Here is a 19050-nt window from a genome sequence, read left to right as displayed (position 1 = left end):
CTGCCGGCCCCGCCGCCCGGTTGGCTGCGGCTCGCGTGGCTGCGCGCGGGTTGGCTGCCGGGTGGGAGGTGTGCGGGGCGGCGGCCGGTGCCTCCCGGGCTAAGATGGCGGCCGTGACCGCGCTGCGGAGCAGCTGTAGAAACGCGGGGCGCCTGGTCAGGGAAGGGTTGGGGGGCGCCGCGTAGCCGCCGTAGCGCGCGGGCAGCGTGCGGCGTCTCCGCCTCAGCGCTTCTCAGGCGGCAGCGAGCGAGACCTGCGCGGCTGAGCCTGGGTGCGAAGGCGACGCGCTCGGGACTGGCGCCTCCCCTTAGCCCCCTCTGCTTCAGGGGCTCCCCGCGCTCCTGCGCCTCAGTGCCTGCTGCGAAAGGGACCCGTGCCCCCCGCGGCAGGCCACTGACAGCCTTCTGGCACTTGTCGGTCGTCTGACTCGCTGCGTTGCCTCCCATCTTTCTACCTGTGCATCGATCCCTTTGTATAGCGCGTCTGTGCACCCAGGCGAAGTATAGGTGTGCAGAAGGGAGAAACGTGCATTTCTGTCAGTCACAAGAGCCCTGATGTTTGTAAATTAAGTAGTTCGGGCACCACACTTCAAGAACTGCATCCGGTTGGTTTCTTTCTAGGATGCTTACAATCACTTGAGGATATACCATTATGAAGACATTACTTTTGTAATTATCTAGTTTTAGGTTACATATAACTCATTTTACTGATCAAATAATTTTGGAAATAGCAGCCTCTTTTCAGTTTTATTCCTAGCCAAACCAAAGTCTTAAATCCAGAAGGAGATTCTGATGAGATGAAAGTGTTCATCTAAGCAATGTGCATGCTGAACCATAGATCTCAGAATTGGCTATTTATAGCGTGTTTCTTGCAAGCATGATTTAATTTTTGCTAGATGCTGATTCTTCTTGTGACAATGTACTGTGAAACAATGCTAACATCCAAGAAAAAAAAAAAAAAAAGATGCTTATTACAATTTTGAAGTCTTATGTTTGAATTTTTTTTTCTTTTTTTTTTTTTTTTGGTTGTCAAGGGGAAGAAAGACAGGTTGTGGTGGTTTGTGGAGGCTGTAAGTTGTAAGGAAGAAAAGAAAGGAGCCTGGCATTCTTGGGTTAAATGGTGGAGAAATAACAGTTAGCTAGAGGCTGGGCATGGTGCCAATTGTTAAGGCAAGGAATAATGTCTGTCTGGAATATGCTGGTAAGGGTGTTGGTTTAGTGTGTAGGTAACTTTATACTTGGAAATACAGAAGATGTATGCAAAACAAATCCCAGATAATTAAATGGTCAATAAAAATGACTCAATAGGACAGCAAGTCAAAAGAGTTCGATAGAGGAATATCCTTTAATATGAAATCGTTGCCTTTGAGCACAACATACTCAATATGACTTTGAAATTGAGTGTTACTTCATCAGGTAATCTGTTACCTGCCTGCTGTATTAACAACATTTTGTTCTGAAGCCAGCAGTAGATTTTTAGGATCTGTGGTCGTTTAGAAAAGCACAGTAGGCTTCTTAAGGAAACAGTGCAAATTGAACTAAACAGGGGCAAGACAGTTCTTCCCCAAATAGCATTGTGTGTTGCCTTGGTTCAAGCCACAAGTCTCAGGTCATCCACAAAACAGTGGCTGATACCTCCTCAATATCAGTGACAGACTGGAGCAGGCTATTGGTCCCTTCTTCTGACGGTAACTCTGCTCCTTGAAAAGATGCCCAGGAGAGTATTGCCTTTAAGTTGTCATACAGCATGATAGTGGTGACATAAACATAACTGCTAGTACTTTGCTACTTGGGATTTTTATTATTATTTTATTTTTCCAGATACCAAGATACATAGGTTGTTTAACTTTTTTGACATTTAGTAGTTGCATGAATATGTATGGATATGTGATGAATGTTAGAACTAATCTTGTCTTTTATATGCTCTTATTATTTCCTTACTTCGCATTATGCATCAAGTAGTATTATGATGATTAAATACTGAATACAAGCACGGTCTTTTTATTTTATGGTATAAAATTGTTTACCTTGTTAGAAAGGAATACTGTTCTATGAAGAGATTGGATACTGTATTATTGCTTTAACATACTAGCATGCCAACTTTTTACTAGATAATGTGCAAAACCTGCAAACCAAAATAATTAAGTTCTTTGAAATGCAGCAATTGTGAATTATTCCTACAGATATAATTTGAAACAGCATTGAAACTTTTCTGTTACAAAACCAGTCTGTTTTTTGGCAGTGACATTACTAATTCACTACCTGCTTGGTAGTAACTACCTGGTTACCAAATGCCAAAATCACATTGGAAGCATTATGAAACTTCACACTTAAGAGATAGTTCAGAGATTTGATGTGCTCCTTGTGATCATCTTCACAGGTAAATACTGAATGATTACCATGTAGGTTTATATAAAGAGAAAAGTTTTATAGTAAGTTTGGGACAAAAAGATCTTGTTGGACAAAAAAAAATGTAACCATGGACTCAAGTGGACAGACATACAAGATTAAAATAGGACCAAATAGGTTCCTGAAGACAGATTATATACCGATTTTTGAATTGAATTAAAATTTTAAATGTGTTCATGCAATAGGATTTGTCATCATTTACAATTACCATTTGACTTTTTTTTTTTTCAGGGAGAATTATTTGGAGAACTAACAAAAAGGGTTTACTGTTTGTTCATGATAGGAGTTTAAAAAAAAATACTCTAGATCAGTAGATGCAATCTTAGTAGCAGGCAGATGCAAAGTAACTCAATGTGACTTTGTTGTGTCCTTTAATGGAGTTTGTATTTTATAAATATTTGTTCCTAGAAGATGATATTAAATGTAACTTGCAGTGCTAGATCAAATAGTATAGAAAACATACATTGTCAACTCAGAATTGTACAGATTTGGGGGTAATCAATATTGTAAATATGTAATATATAGTTCAAATAGTTCAATGGTTTGGGGGGTTGGGAGGGCAATTAGGAAGTTTAATATACTCTATATTATTTGAAAGGATATTTTAAAAAAAAAAAGTTAAAATGAACTTTCCCATACAGGTGTCCTGTTTTCTGGCTCATCTAAGAAGATAATTTCTAAATTTTACAGTTGTGAGCTACTTGAGGTACATTGTAGCACCTGATTTTTTTAATCTCTAAATTAATTAGAGATAAAATTTATCCGTAGATACTATTTTTATAAATTTTGCAGAACCCAAGACAACATAACACCAGAATTAGATTTAAGAAATGTTACTAAATAAGAAAGGGTCTGAACTAACTTCTGTTGAGATTAATGATAAAATGCCTGTTTATGTCAATATAAGTGCTACTGGCTTTGCTTTTGACCAAAATCATGACTGATTACATGGTGCTTTAAAGCAGACAGTTTTCCATAAATAACTTTTCAGAAAATTCTTTTGACCCTTTAAGTTGATTTCTGAATAAATATAATTGCAATTGAGATTTATTTGAAGATGTTTGTCTCCTATACAATAACGGAAATAAAAGGGCAACTGTTTGTGCCATCTGGTGTGAATTTCCTTTCCAATTTGTACTTCTGATCACCTTTTGATTGGAATAAGAACCAACAAAGAATAATATGCTGATTTTTTCCCACAGTCTAGGGGACCTTTCCAGCATTCGTTCTGCATGAGAATGTTCCAAATGGCTGATGTTTTTGCTATTATGTATGCTTTTTTGTGTGTATCCTGATGAAACTAATTGTTTAGAGAGACTATAGCAACTATGAATCTCTTCAGGTCTCGTCATGATTTTTGTTAACTGATTATGTTACCGTGGCTTTAATCTCTCCATGTGTTGCGTTAGTAAAAGAAGTTAAAGACGTTGCAAAGCTTATGCTAATTTAATGGTTATTATACATTCAGTACGTATTTGGTATAATTGTGTTTTCATAAGAATTTCTCTATATAAATTACAGTTAAACTGTTTTGTTACTGCTGGTGCATCAAGATTATTAAATGAGCTCTGCCTCCTCAGTCTAATATTTTAACACTTAAGACTTTTTTCCCTCAGGTTTGTGCTCACCACGTTAGATCGTGCAGCAGCATTCGCTTTGTAAAATCAAAATATGTGTGCGTGTTTGACAAATCTGCCTTCAAGTTTAGTCATCAACAGCGATTATTCAGAACATCTGCTGGTAATCTTTTCATAATAAAATTATTTTATTTTGCTATTTTATGAATGTTATGTTAGAGACTTGTGTATACTGGTATATAGACCATTTTAATGCATTCAGATCATTCTGTCTTATATTTAATATTAAACGTGCTGTTTTTCTTTGTCTGTTTTAAGTTTCATGTGGCCAAATTGTCCAGTTTAAGCTTTCTGATATTGGAGAAGGGATTACGGAGGTGACTGTGAAAGAATGGTAAGCTAAGCTTTCTTAGAAATAAACTAAGAAATCAGCAAGTAGTTTGAGTATTATTGATAATTATCAAGAATTCAGTTATTTACCTGACAGTGTTTTCTGGGTTGCTAGTGAAGTTTTTCAAGTCTTGTTTTCCTTGCATACAGTAAGCTTTACATTTTGTTATTTGTAATCTGTTTTATTTGAAAACGGGAAAGGTGGAGGGAGTGGGGTGCCCTAACTGCACCTGTTCATAGGCTTTTCTTTAGTGTTTTCAGGGTGCAGGAGGTCTTGGCTGTACTTTAGAAAAGCTTACAACTCTAGAGAATCCACATAAATTTATCTTCTACCCCTTCTTCATTCAATTTAACAAAATATTTGAACATTTAAATCGTGGCTAGAAAGCCAGTGATGATTGGATTAAGCAAAAACAAAGTGTCCAGCGGAGGGAGCAAGGCAGTGTTAGAATGCCTCCCTCTTTGTACACATAGATGCAATATCTCTGTGCAGGAGACAGTTTCCCACTTCTAGATTCTGTTCTGAAACTGATGATACACTGATCCTGACAACTTGAAACAGACTTCTTTAGCTTCAAACCAAGCTAGGCTTATTCTTATTTTACTTGGTTTATAATCTGCCAAAAAAAACTCTACTTAGCTAAAGTAATAGTAAAAATTGTATATGTGGTGATATTCTGAAACATTGTGTCAGTGCTCAAAAACCTTTTTTTGTGTGACATCTGGCAAAAGGTATATAGCAAATGTATCCAGTATGTATGATTTGTCATCTTATCTGGAATGCATTTCATGTTGTGGACAAATACATAACTGAATTTAGCAAAAGAATACACAAAGTAGATTTTAACAGTTATTATGTTTTATATTAACATGTGTCTTTTCTTTTAGGTATATAAAAGAAGGTGATAGTGTTTCTCAGTTTGATAGCATTTGTGAAGTACAAAGCGATAAAGCTTCTGTTACTATTACTAGTCGTTATGATGGCATCATTAGGAAACTCCATTACAACTTAGATGAAATTGCTTATGTTGGAAAACCATTAGTGGACATTGAAATTGATGCTTCAAAAGGTATTGCAAGCAGTTTTTCTATTGCATATTTTGTTGTCATAAACCATCAGATTGACAGGGGAGTTTACTTTTTCCTCCTGAAAATGTTAAATGTGAAATTGACTTTTTCTTCTGTAAAGTCAAGAAGATTAAATGGAAAACGTTATGATATTGTGTTAGAATTTAAAACTTCAAAGGCCAGTTACTTCCTATTGAAAATTTAGCTCAAGCAGCAGTCTTTAGCACTGATGTGTTCCCTTCCCCAGTATCTCATGTGAGGGATAGGTAATAATTCCTTTTTTTTTTTTTTTTTCGGTAAGAAATTTGGGACAGTTATCACTGTCCATTTAACTTTTTCTTAAGTTAGAAAATTTAAATCAAGTTCTGAAATTTATCAAATTCTTATAGAATAGTCTAATAAAGTTATTTTTTCGTTCTATTTTCAGGTGTTGCCCCAGAAGAAGATGTTGTTGAAACACCTGCTATGTCTCACGAAGAACACACGCACCAAGAGATAAAAGGTCACAAAACATTAGCAACGCCTGCAGTTCGTCGTCTTGCTATGGAAAACAATGTAAGTTTGCTGAATTGCATCTGGCCACATTTTATCCCTCTTTTATAAACAAGTTTGACTGACTGAGAGGATATTGATTAGAGGAAAGTACAGTGAGAAATGACTTATTTGCAAATTATTTCAAGTGTGTAAAAAATGTTGTAGTGATGGAGAGAATAATGCTTTCTGATGATTATGGTGCATAGGAAAAGAATTACTGGGCTTAAAATGAAGCTAGGGTGCTCTAGGGTAGAGGTTTTAGAAAACCTTTTTAGAGGGAAAAAGAATGAAGTATCAGAATGGATTTCTGGGACAAAGGAGGGAAGAGAGAAAAATCAGTTCTCAGCTTTAGCTAGTTTGTTCTGTTCTCCAGATTTATGTAAGAGCAGGGGATGGACTAGGTGATCCTTTAAGGACTTTTCTAATTCTTTTTATTTTTTTGGTGAATCTATGAATATTCCACTGTTTTTGAAAGCTTGTTTAATTTTTTTCCTAAAAATGCACCACAATAGAGAGAGAAATTTAAGTGACAACTAATTTTCTTCAAACTAATATTTTACCACTGATCATGTAATAAAGAGATAAGTAGCATTTGTCCCTCCTTAAGTATGAAGTTAGATACCTCATGGGGCCTTTTAGATGATCTGAACAAAGTTGAGTACCTAGTAAATTAATGAAAGTGTCACCTGCCTGCTGCAGAGACAGACATTCTTAGGGATCGTGGGTAAAATGCTACTAAGTTGTAGTTAGAATTAAGGCTTTATTATTTCACAGAATTTTGTAATTAGCATAGCACAGAATATTATAAGTAGTGTAGCTTATGGTTTCTTAGCTTTTGTTCTAATTAGGTGGAGGTGTCCTTGACCACCAGAAAATCGTGTGTTTTGCTGTATAGCGGCATGTCCGGTCCAAATCCTGCCTAGGACTCGTAGCTGCTTGATTTTATAGGCAATGCTTTGTGTCCTGTTTTGCCTCCCTGTTCTGTGATGGGGTCACCATATCCTGTTTGGTCAGGTGCACAGAACCTACAAGATGCTGGAAGGGAGGGAAATTGTAGGTATGTTGTATTAATACTTGGAATAATTAACTGTTTCTCACGATATTGAATATTTTTATATCTCCGTAAAGCAAGTGTCATAGCTTGTTATGTACTTTTCAGATTAAATTGAGTGAAGTTGTTGGAACAGGGAAAGATAACAGAATCCTTAAGGAAGACATACTCAATTATTTGGCCAAACAAACGGGGGCTATTCTACCTCCCTCACCAAAGGCTGAAATTATCCCACCATTGCCAAAATCAGAGACAGTGTCAGCTGCTCCAAAGGACAAAGCACGCAAAATTCCTGTACCTGTTTCCAGACCGATTGTGTTTTCAGGAAAAGATAAAACTGAACCTATAACAGGTAATTCATGAAATATGAAGTCTTGGCATAATGTTCACAGTAGACTACCAGTAAAAGTTACTCAATGAACATTTATGAAATAATTGTTCATGTTTTGGTTAGATGGATTTGGGTTGCAAATTAGAGAGAGAAAAAAAAAAAGATTTCTGGTTGCCTTTCAGGCAGTATTGGCTTGTAGAGCAAATAGTGCAGAAATAGTGCAGATTACTGTACTGCAATACTATGATTTCAAAAATATACAGAGGAGAGAGATGCAGTAATATGATCTGAAATAATAAAGTTGTAAAAATTGAGCTGTATGTGCTGAATAACTGTTGGCCCTAAGGTGGACTTTACTCTGTGCTTTTTTTTAAGTTTAGTAATTTTAGAGTAAACAAATAATTGGAATTTCACCATAACTTCCCAGAAGCTAATTTTCTTGGAGTAAGAAGTCAGTGAATATTTTTCAGGTTTTCACAAGGCAATGGTAAAGACTATGAGTGCAGCTTTGAAGATCCCTCACTTTGGTTATTGTGATGAGATTGACTTGACTCAGCTTGTTCAGTTGCGAGAAGAGATGAAACCTTTAGCACAAATTCGTGGAATTAAGCTTTCATTTATGCCCTTCTTCATAAAGGTGAGACAACCAGTAGAGGACTATATGAAGTACTAATGCTGTTTTTTGCCAAAATCTTCTGATCAATTATTGTTGTAGGTTGGAGCACCTCTCTATCACTTTTCTTGTGATCTGTGATTTTTCAGGTATCAGCTTTTCTTGTTTATTGAACTGCTTATCAATTTAGTGTTGGAATTGTAGCCAGGGTTAGATAATACCATGGAAATTATTTGAAACAGTAATGGAGAAAGATAAAGCAGACAAAGCATTACTTAGGAAAGGGGTAAGCATCACTGGGTATTTAAATTAAACAAAACAAATTTAGCAAACTATTGGTATTTTAGTGAGCTCCATTAAAATTAACCTCACATGTGAAACACAATTTAATTTTGGTTTGGTTTGGTGTCTGTTGTTGGTAATGAATCCCTCAGGTGAATGAGTATGTCTCTTCTGTTGTTCAGGTGAATTGAGTCTGTGTCCTCTCTTGTTCAGGGGACCGGGCACTTGTACTCATTTAGTTGTCATGTTTCATTTCCAACTGTTGTCACCACTGAAGGCTGAATGCATAGTTTAGTCTAAAACTTATGATAATGCTATTTCAACTGGAGTGTTAAATAAGCTCTTAATCTCGCTCTTTTTAGGCAGCATTAATATTCCCTGAAATAATAATCATCTAAGTGGGGAGTTTAGAATGACACTGCTGAGAAATCTTGTAACTTTTTTCTTGGGCTATTTGATTTGAATTCTTGAACAGGAAATAACAAATGCTGATTCAATTTCAATTATGTTTCATAAAGGGATTATTATCTTTTATATGTCTGTCTCATCTATCTTTGTTTTCTGGAAGTTTTTCTTCTGTTTTCCTAATCATGATGAAACATCAACACACAAAGAGCTTAGGAGAGTTGAAGCCACGTTTTATTGCACTGAGAACCAAATTGTTATCAATCTAAATTGTCTTTCACCATTCCTTGCTTTCCATGCACCTCTCTGAGATATAAAGTATAGCAATCTATCTATTTTTTGTTTATATTTAACAGGCAGCTTCTCTAGGACTATTGCAGTATCCCATTCTTAATGCTTCTTTGGATGAAAGCTGTCAAAACGTCACATATAAGGTTTGTAAACTACTGATAAAATTGTGAGCAGAAAATCCAAGCTAACAGCTAATGAGGACTTTTCAAAACATCTGAGCTATGTGTAATAACTTGCACTAAAATTGTAGTGTGTACTGTCTCTGGCTAGGATGGAGTTAACTTTCCCCACAGCTGTGCTCTGTGCTTGTAGCTGGGACAGCACCGTTATCGCACTGATGTTTTGTCCATTGTCGAGCAGTGCTGGCACAGCATTAAGACTGTCTCCCTAGCCTACTGGCTGTGGGTGGGCAAGAGGTGGGGAGAGGACGTGGCCAGGGCAGCAGACCCAAACCAGCCAAGGGGTATTCCATGCCGTGATGTCACGCTCAGCAATAAAATCTGCAAAAGGGGAAGGAGGAGGGGGGACTCCTGTGAAGAGAATGTCTGTCCTCCTGACACACTGCTACACGTATTGAGGCCCCGCTTAAGACGTGTCTGAACATCACTTGTTGATGGGAAGTAGAAAATAATTTTTTTCCTCTTTCTTTGCTTCCATGAACCTTTTGCTTTTTTTTTTTCTTTCTTAAATTATCCTTATCTCAACCTGTGAGTCTTTTATTCTTTCCATGATACTTTCTTCCTTTCCTCTCCTTTTGAGGAGAGGGAGTGAAAGATTGGTTGTGGTGGAGGTTAACTGTCCATTGGTGTGAAACCACCAATTGGTGTTGTGGTGGAAAATAATTTGAGGATCTAGATTCTGTCTAAGATTGGATTTGATTCAGTATACATCTAATTTCTGTGGTATGTTTAATGTTACTTTTAAAGTTACTTTTACTTCTTTATTTGGGTTTGTTCTCAAAAATGCATATTAGCATAATGATTTCCTAGTTTTTACCTGAAGATGGACCAAGCAATTCCAATGAGAACATCTAAAATCCAGTGACAGTAATTTTTAGTAATGACACAATTGTCCTACTGTTCTGACTCTCAACCCTTACGTATTAAAATCATATTTTAAGATAAATTTAATAAAACATTTAATTTTCATACAAAGCACTGGCGGGATACTTCTGGAAAACAAGTGCCTGTTTTCTAAAGTGCTGTATATAATACACATAATGGTAAAAACTCCTATTGTGCTGTTTTATCAGACTCTCATAGATGACTCCTTACATATTTCTTCTACAAAATGAAAGACAACTCACTTTACTTTTTTTTTCTTTTTTACTGTTTTTCATATTATAGTGTTCTATAGTGTTATAGTGTTCTCTTCTAAACTGATAGTCATTTTAGGATGATTGTATGGGTAACAAAACATGAAATATTTTCAGTGCAAAATTGATTCCTGATTTTCTATTTCCTGGAGGTGAAATTCCCATGAAAATCAGTTTGGACTTACTTTGCAGATGTGAAAAGCTAATTCTTCAAAATTTACGTCCGCTCCTCCACTCAAAATAGTATAGAGGAGCTGCTTAATGCAGAGAGAGCTTCCTTGGTTAAAAACTTGTATATAATATTTTATTGTGTGTGTATATATATATTATTGCCAATATATATAATTTTGAAAGCATCCTTCAAGTGTTTTTGTGTACAATACATGTTATGTTGACTGCTTATGTTAATGTCCAGTTAATGAAACTTATTGTAGGCTTCACACAACATTGGAGTTGCTATGGACACAGAACAAGGTTTAATTGTCCCAAACGTGAAAAATGTTCAAGTCTGCAGTGTCTTTGAGATTGCTTCTGAGTTAAATCGCCTCCAAGCCTTGGGTTCTGCTGGCCAACTGGGAACAAATGACCTCACTGGGGGAACATTCACCCTTTCAAATATTGGCACAGTAAGTACCAGAAAAATGAGAACGTAATCTGAAAACTGCTTCTGAAATTAATACTCTAATAAAAGTTTAATATGCAAAGAATAAAATGATTAACAATTCATTCTAGAAACAATCAACCTTTTCAAATAAATTATATAATTATTCTTTAACTGATAATATCTCTAGCATTTTCTTTTTTAGATTGGTGGCACTTATGCCAAACCAGTAATACTACCTCCTGAAGTAGCTATTGGAGCACTTGGAAAGATACAGGTATATTAACTTAGTGATGTGAGTGTTTAATTCTAGTGAACTAAGGTCATATTCAATGATAATGTTCTTATATATATAATATATATGTATATAAACATACATGCGCGCACACATATACATATTGTGTGTGTATATATATATATATATATATATATACACAAAAACATGACCTCTTTCTGTTATATGAATGCATAGCTTGTGATTTGAAAAGTTCTGTGGTAATTTTAGATGGCTGGGCAGAGATGCCAAATGTTTACATAGAAGTCTTTTATGCCAAAAATTCAGATGTATTTTCTAGAATTCTGTTATATTCACTCACATATGTATTTAATCTCCTAGTTATTAGTAAATATCATACATTATATTTCTTATAAGTTTTGCAACATGGCAATAGCACTCTTGCTATGATCAAGGAGAGAACTTGAGACTAAAAAAGTATTCTAATAATGCTTAGCATAATGATCCAGATGGCTGAATCTATACAGAACTCTGTATGGTTAACGCAACTTCTTATTTTCTGAATTTGGGGATTTAAATTTTTAATATAGACACTTGAGATCAATACTGACTTAATATTAACTAGATTTACTTTTCATACGTTCTTTCTATGATCCTTTTGTTTAGGGAATGCTTTAGGGACACTGTCATTTTGAATGCTAGCAGTGAAAGAAACTATTCAGGAGGGAGCTTTTGAGTCAAGAAAAGTTTTCACTACTTCAGTATTTCCAGGATGGTGGAAAGAGGATACAGCTCTTTCTTATATAGGTTCACAATATATTCTTATCTGCAGCACAAAGAATGATGGAAGCTCTTTCATTTCTGAATGGCACTACTGTTATCTGTCTGCCTAATTTAGTAAAATGTTTGGATTTAGATTAACAAATTAACAATAAAAATACAGATTTGTTAATTAAAATATTTCATATTTCTACTTTATTTTATTCCTTTCTCTGATTTTTAGATTCTTCCTCGGTTTAATGGAAAAGGTGAAGTATTTAAAGCACAGATAATGAATGTGAGCTGGTCAGCTGATCACCGCATTATTGATGGAGCTACAATGGCCCGATTTTCTAACTTGTGGAAATCTTATTTGGAGAACCCTGCTTCAATGCTGCTAGACCTTAAATAAAGGAAACCATGGCTAGAATATGCCTCTAAAATTTTCATATTAGACTGAAGAATTACAAAAGCTGGCTCTGCTAGCACATGCCCTTTGCTACTTACATTATATAATAATTTTATGTGGTTAAAAGTTCTCAACAGCTTAAATCAGTCTATCAATTAATTGTTACTTCTTTTAATTAGTAGTGCTGTAATTTATTCTACAGCCAGCTGTCAATAGGTCATGGCGTGACTTCTGAATGTGGTGATGGATTGTCTTTGTTTTGCCTTTTGTAATACATATGGTCATGAGGCTGGTCTAAATGAATCACTGATGTATGTCTGCAGTATTTTTAAACTGATTAACCCGTTTTGAAGGGAAAAGCTCGCAGTTGTTCTTTGTTGGAAACATAAATTTATTTTAAAAGGTAATATCCAAATTCCCAAAAGAAGTTATGCAAAAATCAAACACAAATAAAATGCCTATTATGCTTCTGCTGTAAGATGTCCAGAGAGCTTTTTGTTATTTAACAAAGTTAACCTCTCAAAACTTTTGGTACTCTACTTTTTCCTGGCATTATATGCACAGGTACTCTTTATCAAATGATAAAGGGAAGAGGGCACGTTTATTCAAATGCTTACTGACAACATTTAATGATAACTATCGGGGCCTTAAAACTGTCTAGAATATACTGTATTTTTGTAGGCTGTAAGTAGTTGCAATCCTTAAATTCCTTCCAGTTATTTTTGTTTCTTATAGAAAGCATGTCTGTTTAAAAAAAAAAAAAAAAAAAAGAGGATCTTACTATTTATTCTGTGGTTAGATAAGCCTGACAATAAGCAGAATGCATTCTAAAAGTTTTCACCATCTTGTGTTATTGATGTTCAGGTACTAGAATCTGACAGATTACTCTAATACAACAAAGAATTAGTATTAAAAAAATACTATGTGGGATAACGGAGATCCAAGGCAAGTAATTAACGGGTTCAAGTTAATACCTTCAGAACAGACAATAGTAATGTTTCTTTAAGGTAAACTAAACAGATGGTAAGGATTATAGTGGTTATTTAACAGGAAATACAAAGAAAATGGTTGGATATAAATGCCTTCTAGAAATGTAAGCTGAAAACAAACAGGACAGTTACATGGCCTTAAAAATTAATATGCAAATTGGACATTTTCTCCTTTCTTTAGATATATCAAAAACTGTCTCTACAGGAGCATTCTCCAAAATAGTAGACCAAAGTAGTCTAATGTATTTAGCTGTGAAGATGCAAGACACAAGCTACCAGAGGTAGAATCTCTGTTACCCTTGATGCTGAGACTGAGCAAGAGGAAAGCTGGTAATGTAGGTGGAGAGTATACATGTAAGGTGTTATTTATATTTTTATTGTGGTATAAGGGTCTTTTATATAAGTCATTTCTTGCAAAGTTTGACTAATATGTTGTGCTTATCACTTATTTCATTTTTATCAGATTTATTTATTCCTAATAAATTTTTTTAAAGCCACAAAGAATTGTAGTAATACTGTTTTTATTTGTGAATTTCATGCAACCAATCCTATACAGGTGGCTCATTCTTCTATTTCTTCTTATCTTAGAGAACCTACTGCACTTGAGACTACTAAAAGAACGCAGCGGAATGGCTGTTCTCCTACAAGTATATTGTTGTGGTAAGGGTCTAGTCTGAACAGTGTATTTTTTTTTAGTGTTATGGTCATGCAAAAAATGAATTGGGACAACAAAAGTGTACAATAGAAAGTGATAAAGTGATTTTGAAATGTTTCATAGAAGACTTTTGTTCACAGGAGAAATGTGAAATTTCTTAAAACTCCAGTAAAAGGGGAGGGTTTTTTAGTCTAACTCTAATTATCCACCTCTTTCAAGGAAGAAGAAATTAAGTAGTTAGACTTTAAGTTATGATTTTTTGTATTAAAAAAATAAAAATACTCCGAGGATTGAACATATACTAAAACTGAAAGAAGAAATACCTATTACCAAAGAAGCTGTTGGATCATTTTTGCTTTTGCATAACTTTTGCCCCAGCTCCCTCAAAAACAAACACACGCAAAATTATGAAAAATACACATTTGAAGACTGAAAGTTAAAACAGCATCTTTTTTACATAGGCATTAGCATTCAGGTAGTTTATGATGGTCTGGAGAGGGTTTACCCCTGCCTTTTTTTTTTTTTCTTATAAAGTTCTATGTTGTAACAGTAGAATCTAAATAGTTTAAGAAAGCCTAATAATGACTGAAAATTCTTTCTACTGAAAGAGGATTACAACCAAATGATTGACATTTAAGTTTCATCTTTGCATTTTATACCCTTATCTGCAATATGGGTTAGAATGATCCAGTTTTCTGACTTCTATCTCAAATAGTGATCTATAATTTTATTAAACAATGTAAGAGTAAAACAAGTAATTGCCATTTTGAATTGAAAACTTGCTTGCTTATTTTTCATGATGGAGCATAACAAGTATGTTGTTCTTTTTGTTCACAATTAGTAATTTTTGTTAATCTCAAACAATGTATGGGAGTCTAGTAATTTTCAGCAAACTGGGGAGACATGAAGAGTGGTGAATGCTTGGGGGTTTTGCAGAAGTGCCTCATATGATACCTTCTATTCTCAGCATAGGTTAAAATTAGAACTAGACTGACGTTGCATTGGAGCCTGCGTGAGAGTTCCAAATGGTTTTGGTAGTACAGACAAGATTTGTAAGTTATGTATTCTCTTGTGCAGAAAGCAATGAGTCATGGAAAATCTTTGAAAGCACCACATCTTTGAGGTAAGTTGTTCTTAAATTTGTTCACATGATTGGAGGTGAAGTTTTGGGGAGATCAGATTACATGGGAGGAACTTGAGGTTGTTTTACAGCCACACTTGTGAATTCCCATCTGAATTGTCAGTGACAATGTGATTATTATGTTTGTGGTCCATTTTTTGGTCAGGAAAATGAAACATAAAAGAACTAAAAGCTTTTGATAATCCTGTTATATAATTAAACATCCTTGAAAACAGAATCGTATACATATACATCGTATACATTTCATGGTTTTAAGGCAATATCTATTGAATTTTCCACTACAAACGAGAGTTGCCAAGTGTAAGATTGCAATAAAAATAAGTATTGGTTGTATAGCCTGATACAGGGTTTAGTATGCATGAACAAATACGTCTTTTGAGACTGGAACCCTTATGTCTCTTTTCTGCACAACACACTTAAAAAGATTTCTAATTTTCTACCTGAAAATGCATATAGTTCAGAAAATCAGATATGATGGATCAGGTAAATTGCTTAATCCCAACAGAAATCTAGCCCTGAAGAATATGGCAATTTAAATTGAAACTACTAATCAGAGCAAAAAGCTTCATACAGTGTTTTAGTCACTAGTGTTGCATATTTGCATGAGGAATGGGAAAGGTAATTTCTATGAGGACCACTGAAAGAGAAGTTAATCTTTCAAAATACAGCACGTAAATGTGATCACGTTTATGCAGAAGAGAGAAAAAGGAAAGAATCCTCTCTTTTAAAGGGAAAAAGGGATTGAATCCCTAAAAAGGGATTGAATTCCTAATTGAGTACCAGGGTGCATTGTGACACATTGTGGGACACTGTTTGCATCACCTGTCAAATTCTGCCAATTTTCCTTCACAGAGAACAGTTAAGAATCCTCAATATGAAAGTGTTGGACTAGATTCTTCTTTATGCAAGCTTTATAATATGATTGTATGCTGTCTTTATAACAGAAAGTAATCCTGACAATTTAAAATTATTATTATTTGCCCGGCTATACCTTGTTGATTAATTGATCTCAGTTTAATCAGGCTTTACAAATACCTATGGTAGCAAAAGACACTGTAAACATGAAGCAGAATGATTATGTGTTTGAACACAGAAATGATCACTAAATGACTGTAGTCTATCCATGCAATGTAAAATTACAATAGAGTAAACATGATGGTAAAGAATGTTCTAAAAGACAGACCTGCCGCAATTATTGTAAGGAAATATTTGCATGAAAAGACTTGACATTCCACTTTCATTATATCCACCTACTTGTTAGGAAGAAAGTTTTCCTCGCCTTTTCAGTTTGAATGGATATGTAAACATTTTTGTTACTTAGCTCCTGCAAATATTATTAAAAAGTTGAAATAGAGCAATCAGATTGCCAGCATTCAGAGTACAGGTATGTACACTGCTACTTGTACAAAGTTTTACCCTCCAAGCTCTCCTTGATATGATTATCACTGCTTCGGTTACTTCTAAAAACAAACAAACAAAAAACTTTCCCCAAATCATTACAATATTGACAATAAGAATATTTTTCAGAGGGATGCACCTATTGGGATGATTGAGTATCCTACTTTGCTGCTCTTCAGAAAATTATGTATTAATTATCTCTCTAAGGAAAAGATGACTTCAAAACATTAGCTTTATTTATTTATAAATTGGGATCCTGAGACTCAGGAGGGCCACAAGAAGATTGAGAGAGGGGTGTGAAGAACTTAAAAAGCCTTAAAAGGTAATGTATTACTAACTCTAAAATATAATATGAGAGTATATATGAGAATATGAGAGAAACTGTTAAGAAAATTAAGCATGCTAATTTATTTCCAGCAACATTTCAGTTACTCTGAAGTGCAAAACTCCTTTAATTCCAAATATTTATACCTGCCAGGATGCAGCTACCATGATTTAACTGCCTAAAATTGCAGGGAACAGTTTCATTTCTTCCTGGGAAAGGAATGAATGTTTATATCTGCATTTAATAATTATGGTTGTTCGTAGTCTACAATTGTAAGATGTAAGAAACTGAAAGAAATAGTTCTTCACTGATGAAGAATGCAGAAGAGATTGCAAAAACATACTTCACAGGGGTACCTTTTGGGAAAAAAAAAAAGTTCAAAATGGTGCTTTCAACAGTTAGTATTTACCTTGATTCCCAAACTGAAGGTTTAAATTCCTTATGCTTTCTAATTTATTTGTTGTCATTATTTATTGTAGTTATAAACATCTTTGAATGATACTTCTACTATGGTTTAATGATCTCCAGTGGTAAATTCCCCAGGTCATTGTACAATGATTTTGTTGAAAACTGATTTATGAAACTGATCACCTTTTTTTTTACTATAAAATTTAACTAGGTACAATTATTTTGTAGAGGGAAAGCAATTGGTAAAATCTGTCAACTTAAATACATTAACTACGCCTAATGATGTAATTGAGTGGGTATGGCAATACTTTAGTTTTCATGCCACTCTTCCCATCTGGTAGCTGTTACATACGTTGATGCATTGAGCCTGAAATTACAGTCAGATTCCCGTGGCTGAACCTGAACATGTAAGAATCATGACTGAAACTGCAGTTTGTATTGGATCATTCTCTGCTGTGAAGACACTTTGGGAAGTAAGAATACACAAGATAAATGAAGAATTACAGAAAGAAAAGGAATTCAGACAGAGGTCTGCAGGAAGGTAGGTAAATTGCAGATAGCTTGTGAAAAACTAAACCATAAGGTACGCTGCAGTAGACTGTAACTAGTCTTTTCAAAGTCATCCAGTCCAATTCTTTAGCCCTTACTCCAGCAGAATTCCCACTGGTTCAAATCTGGCAATATGTTCGTCAAGCGAAGAATTGTGTTCTAAGATAAAAAATATTAGCATATACTAAATCCACTAAATACAGATATTAAAATTCTCTCCTGTATGGATTACTCTACCCAGTGGAGTAATTTAATTTGCTATGCTTTATTCTCAATGGAGGAATTAACAGGGTCACTTAGTTTTCTGTGTGGCCAGCAATTTAACGAAATTTGAAGAAATTAGCGGTTTTGGAACCCTTCCTTATTTGTCAAATGTGTTTTGAAATGGAATTACAAATTCAAAAGTTACTAATGAAAAATAAAAGCAGAAAGAAAGAGAATTAGCTTAATTCTCGTAATTCTTATTCAAGTCCCCTTCAGAGACCAAGCTAAAAGAATGCTTAGCTGATTGACCTTGTCTGGTTGCACTTAGTTCAGGTTGAATGGAAGGCTTTCTGTCCCAAGAGGTTGTTTCAAAATTGGAACTGTAATTTCACATGCCTTTATATTCTTTTGCCCTGATGCAATATGATGAAACTGAATGCAGTTTTGTTTTCCTTCTGACTGTAAATTTGAAGAACTGTGTTGAGCTGCAAATGAATAAAATTCCTATAAATTACCCCAGACAAACATTACTTCATGTTCTTGTCTTCCCTTAATTGATAGTATAACTAGCATCCAGAGTTAATAAATATTGTTTGTCACCCAAAAATAGTTACTGTTTCTTTGTTGTTCCAGAAAATAGAATGGGTAGTAATTATTGCCAGTATTGAGAAATACTGAAAGAGTTTCTTTCTGTTGTAGGCTACTGCTTGTCTGGGAGGAGAGAGCGGCTTTAGCAAAGCTCAAAGAAAAAATAATTAATGAAGATGGAAGAGCAATTTTAAGGATAGAAGAAGAAGAATGGAAGGTAGTGTTAATAGGTATTAACATTGCTTGGGCTGAATGACTGATGCATTAGAAAACTACTATTTACATCTTTACACTCACAGCTGTACTATTTTTATTCTATGAAGCGCTCATGTGGTGCTTTGCTAACAGTGAATTGAGGTGCACTGTTGTGAGACTGTAAGCTGACTTTTTTAGTCCTGAGTATTAAGCATTACTCTGCAAAAATACAGCCCAAAAGGCTTTCCTCCATTAGAAGAGATTTACATTGCAAATTATGAGTTTAATTAGGCAAATTCTCATTTTGTTAATGTACCAAAACTACTGAA

General features: G+C 34.9%; 2 protein-coding genes across 5 annotated transcripts in view; both read left to right on the top strand.

Moving 5' to 3' along the window:
• Positions 1-32: 32 nt before the first annotated feature.
• On the top strand, positions 33-12742 carry DBT (dihydrolipoamide branched chain transacylase E2). The gene is made up of 11 exons (XM_040566297.1): positions 33-155; positions 4025-4148; positions 4304-4379; positions 5264-5445; positions 5871-5998; positions 7137-7380; positions 7830-7996; positions 9016-9093; positions 10700-10891; positions 11072-11143; positions 12105-12742. Exons 1-11 carry the CDS (start codon positions 105-107, stop codon positions 12270-12272), a joined length of 1482 nt encoding a protein of 493 aa, XP_040422231.1. The 5' UTR covers positions 33-104; the 3' UTR covers positions 12273-12742.
• Positions 12743-12946: 204 nt separating this feature from the next.
• Positions 12947-19050, top strand: part of LRRC39 (leucine rich repeat containing 39) — an 11275-nt gene continuing 5171 nt past the window's right edge. The window contains exons 1-6 of one of the 4 annotated variants that reach the window (XM_040566302.1): positions 12947-13593; positions 13847-13918; positions 14991-15036; positions 16582-16774; positions 17527-17726; positions 18638-18743. In XM_040566302.1, the coding sequence (XP_040422236.1) occupies positions 17602-17726; positions 18638-18743 (231 nt within the window). In that variant the 5' untranslated portion in view covers positions 12947-13593; positions 13847-13918; positions 14991-15036; positions 16582-16774; positions 17527-17601. The other 3 variants (XM_040566304.1, XM_040566306.1, XM_040566303.1) reach the window with 3 other exon arrangements.

Source organism: Cygnus olor, chromosome 8 (genome assembly GCF_009769625.2).
Source record: "Cygnus olor isolate bCygOlo1 chromosome 8, bCygOlo1.pri.v2, whole genome shotgun sequence".
Lineage (NCBI taxonomy): Eukaryota > Metazoa > Chordata > Aves > Anseriformes > Anatidae > Cygnus > Cygnus olor.
The sequence above is the reverse complement of the archived record's forward strand: the minus strand, read 5'-3'. Positions and strand labels throughout refer to the sequence as shown.